Here is a 10096-nt window from a genome sequence, read left to right as displayed (position 1 = left end):
TTCAGAACTTTAAAATTACGTTTATTGAGTCAGTTTTATTGTATAGGTAGTATGTTTTCCAGAATGAAGAATTAATGTCTACCATCCCGAATCGAACCTTTTCCAGCAAATAGAGCTTATCTGCTCCGTCGCTAAACCCTCTCGCAGGTGATGGCAAGCAAATGCAAATACAAGTGATTGATTTATTTCTGACTGCTATCCTTTACGGGCAAATATGCAGCTCCTTTCTGCAGACTGATGGATTTACCTTTACCTGTTAAAGAGAATTAAACATCAACTCTTAATATGTTTATTTCAGGGAGATTTGATAAAAAATCAATAAAAGTACAAACCATATAAAGTCTCGTAGGTTTTCTCATAATTTGCCTCGGCGCTTTCAACGTTCATTGCTTCTCTCAGTGACTGGGGAACTACGCCTGTAAATAAATAAAATCAGCAAAAAAAGATAACAAAATGCGCTATTGGGTCGATAAAATTGATCGTTGGACCTGAAAGATGATGATGATAGAAAAATGGAGATGATGCTGACGAGAAGGATTTAGATGTTTTACCAGTCTTTAGTAAAATTAAGCTGGTTGAGGCAATCACCGATTAAAAAAGTGACAAAGGTTGTAACTAAGCAGTGTTCATACTTTCGTCAGTGAATCCCGCTAATTCCTGTATTTCTGCGTTATGCAGTTTATCAAAGGCTTCTGAGAAGGTGTGCACTGAAAACAGAAACAAAATCGGAACAGCCGCTAGCTCAACAAGCTATATAGATGAAAGCCATTACAATAAAACCAAATTGATTTTATTTAAGCGCTATCTTTCGACCAAAATAAACAAAATGGTTTTTACTAGCTGACCTATCCTAAATTATTCCAAAACTAATTCTTTGTCAAAACAATTGCATTTGTTATCATTAAGCATTTTACCTGGATATCCTCCGTTATTCTGGATGAATTTGGTGGGGGTTTTCTCTAAATAAGGCAGAACACACAGTTTATATCGCTTGGGGTCTTCAATATCAGATGATGAATTTTCTTCAGACAAGCTCAATAAATATGTATTGAAGTGATAGTTTTATCGACTTCTTCATCCAAAATTATGAAACTATAACTTGATAATTTCTTGCAGTTAATTAATTACCTTAACTTTACCCACCTAGATTTGCGGTGAAGTTCTAATGTTGTGAAGATGTTTTTCCATTCAGCTTAATAAAGACAGACTGCCAAAAACTTTAAAAGGTAAGACGCTGGCTTTGTACTTACCCGGATCTCTGAGGGGGTTCTCATAATCCTCTAAAGAGTAAGGAAGCAAAGTTCGAAGCAAAATTCGGTTTCATTACTCTTTCGTGATGGTTGTATATAAGTGAGTGACTCTTGATTATGTTAATTGAGTCGTGTAACAATCAACTTTGTTTCTAGTTCTCTACGGTTTATGTTTTAAGACAAAAGGTTTTCTTCTCCGAAAAAATTAGCCATCGACCATCGGTCCCAATGGCCAGCCTTTAGAAACATAACGATCATGGTGCAAGAAACAGCCACCTTACTTTGAGTGAAAGCTTGAGCCTCACCAGAGGGATTACTGACAAACCCTGCTTGTGTCTCTTGGGGTGGACCGTTGACAAACCCTGAGTGAAAGATTTGTCACTGCTCAGCGATATAACATCAGTATTAACAATAAACGATTAAGCAGAGGAATTCAAAAGACAAAGACGTACAATATGGTATTTTTGTTCTGTTTAGCAGTTAGAGTTTTGTACATTGCTGATTGGGGAATGAGTTTCAGATCTAACGAATAGTTTAGGTGTCCTTAGGTAAGAAAAAAAAGCGAAAAGTGATTAATTCTATACCTGACTGCAGACATGAAAGCCAACATATGACTGAATCCCCCCATCCACTCCTCCCTTCCCACCATCTTCAACACTGCATTTGGGAAACAGTAAGAAGATTACCTGCGTTCGGCATGCGCAGAGGAAGCTGATCATCATATTGCCGATCTAGATTCAGAGGTTGTTGGGAAATTGGCGTCACAACTGAAATATTACAGAGATACCAAAATATTTAACATAAGTATTCTTACTACTAAACGTCATTTTTCTTTGGTATTTTTACTAAACATAACGCTTCATGTTAACAAAAACAAAGGAATTATTTTTTTCTTTTAATATAAATTTTAAGTTGTGATGAATTTGTGAGAAGTTTAGATGATAAACAACATAAATATAACAGGAGCAGCATTTTGGCAAGTTGTAAACAGTTGTTAGATTTTAAGGAAATTAGGCATTCAGTTAGCAAAGTTTCATGAACTGGCTGTTCGAAAAAAGGAGATTATTAGGTATAAAGACGTAAAAAACAGCAGAGGTTGCGATAACAACAAAAACCAAGTGATGCGCTTTTATGTAACCTTTGTTTTTTATCGACTTGAAATGAAGCGGTCTTTTAAATGTGTATTCTTACCGTCGCTATTTATACGAGCAATGCTCGTCAAACCAGCTGACGAGAAATAACTTTGAAGCTCTGAAAAAATTGAGGAAGAGATGAACAATATTTAGAAGAAGTCTGCTGTTCACTGGCTAGGTTTAAATCTAAGCTATTCATATTTTGGTGAAAAGAAGTACTCTAAAACTCCGCAATGTTCATTTATTAGAAGACAAAATAATAGCGACACGCTTGATCAATCTACTACGGGCAGAGATTTCCCACTACAACATCTAGGATTCGTTTAGAATCCTTATTTTGACAGATGTATCCTTAGTAATAAGGAAGGATATTGCAAAAGCCCTCTTAAGTAGAATTATCTTAGTGATTCTTTGACTTCTTTGCCTGGTAGGTAATGGCTCTTGCGACCACATAATGACTCGAGTTGCCGGCGTGATTACTTAAATTTCGAACGTTTCTTTTAACCTACAATTTACTAAATGTCATGTAACCTACCACTTCCCTCCTCAGGTCTTTTGGGAACAGGACTGTCCACTGTGGTAGCTTGAAATGCAGTCCCTAAACCAGTAACGTCAGAAAAGGGAGAAAAACATGTTTGAAAAGAGGTTAAAGGACGTCTTTAAAATTAAAATCAGTAATATTCGGCGGTTAATGTTAAGGAAAACTAAGGTAACGGACTGACGATCTTATAAAAATCGAAGAGTGAACGTTGCTCAAGAAATTAACTCACCGAAGTTAGAGGGAACTTCTGTTTCGTGTTGGCCATTAAATAATTCAGCAGTTCCTTGTAAAACAAGATTTTATGATAAAACAACATGATGAGAACAAAATTTTAAGGAAGTACAATATTTTAAACATCACGAGCTCAAGGTGGCTCGAGTAGTGATAAATTATGATGATATAAAAGCATAAAACTGGCTCAGGATGCTTTCAACGCAAATAATATTTGATCCTACCTTCTTTCATATTTTGTTCACTGTCTTTTAGAATTTTTGTTGAGTCAGACACTGTTTGAAGCAAAGAGTCTGTTAATAAAGTTAATTTAGAGATTGTTAATTACCAATTTAGTCTGCTACCTCAAAATTCTTCGAGGGTTTAAAAAACATTTCGCACGATAAGGGCGAATCATTTATGACTTCATGCAGCTCCTTAATACCTTCAGAGGCTGGAAGAATTTCCTCATTACTGACTTCATCCTCACTTGATTGCAAGGTTGTAACTAAAATATTGAATGATAAAATGCCGGTTACAAAGGTACCAAGACTCGGTAAAAGGAAGGGGGGCGTGGGTGCGGAGGTTGGACTCTCTACGATGGGCTCTATAGATATCATGGTATGGCAGCTGAGAGCAGGTAGTTAAACCCCTTTTGGGCAGAAATTTGAAAAACACTTAATTTATATTCGGGTCTGAAAGCGTGAAATTGTTACACACCTTCGAGTCCCTTAAGTACCATGGCTATCGGTATTTAACATTGGGTTCATTTTCTGGTAGCTCAGCTTAGTGTTTTGATTAACATTAAGGATTTGAAGCTCTTCCCTGAGTATGAGAGGAGTGGAATTTTATTTCGGATTTGAAATAGCATATCAAAAATCAATTATTTTGGCCGGCTCAGATACGGCGTGGGATTCGTTTAACGTGTTAACATTGCCTGGCCGGAAGTACTCTATTTGAGCCTTATAAATTCCTTCCCGTTTTTACCCTCAAGACGTAATTTTAAGTTATTTTCAAGCTTTCACACTTTCACTGGGGCAACCACTTGTACTGACAAACTTACTATCATTGTCTTCTGATAGAGGATGCGTTAAATGAGATGAAGATGGACGACGGATATGTTGAGTTTTCTTTTGGTAAAATGCAGGCTCTGATAAGAGAAAACAAACAACAGTCAGACGTCAGCCAGTCCTAAACTAACATCCTACATTCGCTTTATCCCTTAAATCTCCAAGTGCTTTTTTTCTGAACGCTTTTTACGGTTCATGAGTTTCTTGTATCTGAAAATTGAATGATCAATGTAGATTTGACTGTAGGTCATGACAGATAGAGGAAAAACGTTCTTAGAATTTAAAAGACTACATGCGCACGAAAAGTCATAAAACAGGCTTGTCAGGTTAGTGCTGAGGTAACGATGCACCAAACTGGTGAGAAATATGCTTCAAACATGACCCACCTATGTACAATTCTCTCTGACTCCCGAAAAAGTCCTTCTTCTCTGCATTTTCTCGAAAGAATAGAAAGCTCTTTAAGTGAATGGGTAACAAAAGTAACATCCTAATAAGGGGTATTTAAATGAATTCATATCAATAGCTTCTTCAAAATGAGAGAATGTACACAAATGCATTGAAAATGAAAAGTTTGAAAACGATTTAAGATGAAATCTGTTTGCTTACCAGACGAAACACAATCCTCAATGTAAGTTATTAAGTTCCCTTGTCTATCCTCAAACAGCTTGGCTTTTCTTGGACTAAAAAAACGCGGTTGAGCACTCTTTTGGTATTAGTATATCAGTATATTATAATGAATGAGCCGTAAAGCAGTTTCATGCTGTTACAAAAGAAATTAAGGATTACTCAGCCGAAATCACATGGGCTGATACAGGAATTATCAGCTTTTGGACGGAAATGCCCGTAGGCGCACCTAATCGATTGTTAGACTGGGCTCGGCCAAGTGTAAAGGGCAGAGAAAAAGCAACAAAGGTATATGTCACCAGAAAAAAAACTGTAAACTTACAGATGAAACCTTTTGCTTGTGGTGAACCTGTGTAACATTCTTTTTGTGCGCTTGTTTGTCATCCTTCTCTTCAATGCCTCCGTAGTCTTCTTTTTTAACTTTATATTTCGATTCACAATGAATTTCATTCGACGGCATTTTAAACCTGGTGGATGATGATGACCTCAAGATAGTAACGAAAAATCACATCAGGTAAATGGCTCTGTCATTAGAGGAGAGTTTCACGAGGAGGCTGGGTACCATATACCCCTCGTTTTGAAAGGAATTCCTTTCAAGTTGTATTTCCAGTAAAATATTTTGACTAATGTCAGTTTCTGGCTAAAACTGCGCACCCCTCCCCTAACCAAACAAAAACCAACTGATAACAAGCTGGGGAGGAGTAGGTGAACAGTTGCTCAATAACTGACACCAATTCAAATGTTTTTAATTTCCAGTGAAATAATACTTAGTGATCTTATTTTGTCGCACGGACTTTTCAATGAAGTTTGAGTGGGCACCACATGGGTTACTCGCGGTGCATGAGCCAATTCACGAAACAAACTGATCGGCTGGTTCTAGATCTTCCTGGGTCCACAGGACTGGAAGCGACCTAGAAATACCCTGAGAAAGGTCAGCATCGCAATAAGGAGTATACGAGGTTTTAACTGCCTTATCTTGATCCTCTCGTGTTCAACAAGCATAGCTAGCACAAACTCTCCTTATTCACGACAAAATGATTTGTAACTTAACTCTATTTCATTTCTTTTTTTTCTGTTTAGAATATTATCGTTGTTAAAATTAAGTTCACCATGGTATGATATGATTTTACTTTTACTAAAATATTTCAACTTCTAAGGAAGGTGTCCATAACACGCTGTTGTATTACCCCAGAGGCCGTGCCAAACTTTTAGATTTTTCTCTTGCATAAGCAAAAATCTGAGTCATATGCATATGAGGTCTCATCTCTGACGAGGCGAAAAGGAAATGAAAATCGATAGCGTCACCGATCAACTTACCTCTTTCGTGTCTGTGATTAGAATGAGCCAGGGTGCTGTAATTGTCAGGATGTCTGAAGAATTTTGCATGAGTCAAGAGTCGCATGTGTTTATGACGCAAATGATCCTTTGATCGCCTTCCTTTGTGTTTTCCCCAAACAACACTTATTGTTAACACGAGAATAAAAAGAGTGCTTACAACACGGCAATACTTCATCGTTTTCGATAATGCCTAAAATAAGTGTCTCGTGTGTTCAACTGAACTTGAACAAGAAATGATTGTACATAAGGATCCGCTGACTTATTTTTCTTTAAAAGTAGCCGTGAACTCTTCAAATCGAAGAAAAAAAATTCATCAACTAGAGAGCAAGTTGAAGTACAAGCAGAATATATAATCAACAACAATTTGAACTCGAGTAGTAAATAAGTAATGATTAAATGCGAAACTTCAGCACCTCCTGAAATATTTCATTACGCCGGTGACAATGATAAAAATCGCTGTTAACTTTAAAGACGAAAACGCAGCGCAAGTAAGGAGCAAGCAAAGCGGTGAATTCTTTTTTTCTTTGCTCATTTTTCCCCTCACTCATTGCATGGTTTTATTGGGCAGAAATGCGTACAAGCAATGTGGGCGTGGCTCACAATCTATTCCTCCGGGTACCAGGCCTTTGCTTTGAAACGTTTGAGTAGATCCTGATTGCCACAAATGTCTTTTTATCAGGTTGTGCAAACGAACGTCTCACATCCAATGAGAACTGATCAAGATCTGAAGTGGTAGAGCATCGGAGCGCGGAATCCGAAGGTCTGAGGTTAGATTCCTCCTGGGGACTCAGAATTTTTTATCTTTGTTCCACTCTCGTGACAAGACGCAAAATATCTTTCTTTATCTGAAGTTTATGTCGGTGACAAGACATTATTGTTTTCAATACTGCAAAAAGGAGCTCGTAAATCCAAGATTTAAGAAAGTGAATTTCCTCCAAAATTGAAAATTCTACAAGCACTACCTACAAAAGAAAGGACAGATGATAAACACGACTTTGGTCGTGGTACTTGAGGAAAGAGGAAGTGCATTAATTTTATTTTGAAAGAAAATGAAAATATCAAAATTCATTTAATAGCGATGGATGTATTGCTCTCAAACCAACGAGTAAATGTTGTAAGTCTGATCAGAGATACGAAATGGCTGGATACTTCTTAAATGCTCTAAAAATCTATTGAGGAAATATAGAAGCCCTCATCATGCAAATAAGTCAGAAGTTCAAGCGATAGATGTCTTTTAATGCCCAAGGAATTGTATCTTTGTACGAGACACACCCTTAAATTGATGAAGAGAAGTGTTGACTGACAACTACATCAGACTGATTTCGATGTTATTTCCCTCTAGCTGTGTATTTTATTGCTTCCAGAAGGTGACCGAGAACAAAAATCTTGATCCTTAATCGTATTTTTAGTCCATGACCTTTTCAAAACGAAAGTCCTAATTCTAGTAAATTGCACGGTGTGCGTGATTTAGAACTGTTTGCAAGTTCTATAGGGAGATTCATGATCTTAATTCTTGTTTGAGGTGAATAAGCTGATGCTGCTGAGACTTGAGTCTGGTTAACTCCGCGGTCAGGTTCTTTCAATTACTTTTAAAGTATATTCTCCCTAGAATGTCAGTTTGTGCCACATGGAGGAGGGTCTAAATGGAGATAACCATAAGCCGTAAAACGGCCGAACTATTTATCCGTTGGCCGAGAAAATTGACAATTTTTACTGTTACAGACACTTTTAGAGAGCTATGGCATTTAGTATCACACTAATTAGCTGTCAAAATTGATTTTGAGAACCTAAACACTCACAATAATTTATCACCTAAAAAGCTAATATTTGTTTCTGTTGTTGTTTTTTTTTAACCTGATATATCAACAGAGGTATATTCTTGAGGATAACAGTGGCTACGATTATAGCAGCTATGTCATCCATCAGAACTGACACAATTCTTAAGAAACAACGGCATTGATTGTCAACCTGTAAAAAGAAGTTGACGCAATCTCGTCAGATTTGATGGCCAAACAAACAACATAAGCGTTGGTAAGATTTTTGTAGTTTCAAAATACATGTTTCGATACATCTTCAATACCTGACATAGTTAGGTCACAAAACGGTCAATCTGCAATTCTTGTGCTCTCATCAAGGTCATAAAAGAAAATTCGGAAATTAGCGAAGAAGAAAACAGCAGCGAAAATGGCACAAAGGCGGCTTTTCCTCTCGCAGGAGATTCTTGTGTCGAGCATCAAAGGAGGTATCTGTGAACATCGTTCACTGTCTGACAACTTAATTCTCTAGACCATAAATTCAGGGACGAGAGGTCCTTATCGATCGGCGATAACTAAAACTCAGCTAAAAACCTCAGCACCGACAGCCGAAGCAAATAAACAAGATCTGGTAGGTCTCGCCTGAACTCGGACAGCTGCTCTCTAAATCATGTTAACGCAGATCAGCTTTCTTTCCATTAAATCACTCCTGCTGATTCACGAATTTAATTTATTCACTCGAGAACTGGTATCAGATCATAGTCTATAGATCGTCTACGCAGAGATGTCTCACAAGTTTCCCTTCTGGTGAAAGCCATGGCAAATCCCGCCTAAAGATGTATTGTCAATAGAAAAATTTTATTTTCGGTGAAAAATGTGGGTACGAGCAGCCTGATTCCCAAATAAATACATCGGGCGAGTCAAAGGAAAGCGGCATTTTGGAAACTTTGGGGTTGAAACACTGAATAAAGCCATTGACATTTTACTGTACAAATATGCAAGCATATATCAAAGGCAAGTGTTACGGAAATATTACAGTCCCGCTTTTAATTCTAAATAATCCTTTAAAATGTTCGTATTCTAATGGAGTGGATAATTGAACTATGCCAACACAACATCACATATTATTTTTTCAATTGTTCTTAAAGAGCTCCGGAGCATGTCCCAAAAAAAATTACCCCCTCTTAAGTTCAAAGCAGATTTTATTTTATACTCGATCAGACTTAAGCTTCTTTCAGCCCACGAGGATAACTGGGACGTCTTGCTGAAGTATTATAGAATTCAAAGGGATTATGCCAATGCTAAATGTTAATCCTACAACTATTAATGTTTCAACTAATGTTCGAAAGGAATGGAAAACGAACGCTTATCTGTTAGTTTGTGTATTTGGATTGTTTTCTTCTGAATAAAAAACACCGCAAAGTAGAGGAAAGATATAAAACAATACACAAAAGAACAAATGCAAAAAAAGGACGAAGAAGCATAAGACAACAAGGATAGTTGTTTTTATCACTCAACTAATTTAATCCAATTTTAAATAAATCGCCGTCTCCCCAAAAGCAAATAAAAAAATGGATTCTAAATTTGGGCACACGCATAACCAAGTAAAGGCGGCGTCTGTTTCCAGAAACGAAACTGCATCAACTGTTAAAGATATAAGTTCTGACCTATTGTAATCACCATTCTAAAGCTTAACTTTTAAATTCTCGTTCTTTTTCTGGTTTTACCTCGAATATGAAAGTTACAAGCAGCACTCTAATCTTCCAGTATCTGCCGTATATCAAATGTGCAATCATGCTTGTAACATACACCTGACATTAAATGGCAGCAAATCGCCGTCGTCAACACATCATTTAGAACCATTCGACAAAAATTCCCGGCCCAAAGTTACGATCATTATCAAATTTACAACATTATGCTGTTTACAAAATTCCTTTAACAATTGGTTGCAAACTTTATTGCTAATACAATTAACTCAAAAGGAATATAGACTTTGAACAAATAATTTACTATAGCGTCATTACATTCCTGTCTAAGTTGGTGATACAAGTCACTCTTTGGGTGAGTGAAAAACGAAAAATGAACCAAAGGAAAAGGAAAACAGTAGTAAAAGGCTCAAGACATGAAAATCATGCATGTGCTCATGATCATTTCAATGATTTTATTTTTAGATCCA

The 10096-nt window shown here is 36.9% G+C and overlaps 1 protein-coding gene across 5 annotated transcripts; it reads right to left on the bottom strand.

Moving 5' to 3' along the window:
- Nucleotides 1–6445, bottom strand: LOC131785357 (uncharacterized). 5 transcript variants are annotated; one of them, XM_059102243.2, is made up of 17 exons: nucleotides 6146–6445; nucleotides 5151–5313; nucleotides 4811–4884; nucleotides 4591–4641; nucleotides 4198–4284; nucleotides 3580–3642; nucleotides 3380–3448; nucleotides 3154–3207; nucleotides 2919–2981; nucleotides 2442–2501; nucleotides 1937–2017; nucleotides 1532–1612; nucleotides 1251–1280; nucleotides 915–959; nucleotides 633–707; nucleotides 333–416; nucleotides 1–253 (listed from the first exon to the last, which is right to left on the bottom strand). In XM_059102243.2, exons 1-17 carry the CDS (start codon nucleotides 6339–6341, stop codon nucleotides 183–185), a joined length of 1347 nt encoding a protein of 448 aa, XP_058958226.2. In that variant the 5' UTR covers nucleotides 6342–6445; the 3' UTR covers nucleotides 1–182. The 5 variants fall into 5 exon arrangements, with proteins under 5 accessions (XP_058958226.2, XP_058958228.2, XP_058958227.2 ...); XM_059102245.2 differs by having other exon boundaries at nucleotides 3380–3430; XM_059102244.2 differs by having other exon boundaries at nucleotides 4591–4632.
- Between the last annotated feature and the right edge of the window lie 3651 nt (nucleotides 6446–10096).

The sequence above is a fragment of the Pocillopora verrucosa genome, chromosome 4 (assembly GCF_036669915.1).
Source record: "Pocillopora verrucosa isolate sample1 chromosome 4, ASM3666991v2, whole genome shotgun sequence".
NCBI lineage: Eukaryota > Metazoa > Cnidaria > Anthozoa > Scleractinia > Pocilloporidae > Pocillopora > Pocillopora verrucosa.
The sequence above is the reverse complement of the archived record's forward strand: the minus strand, read 5'-3'. Positions and strand labels throughout refer to the sequence as shown.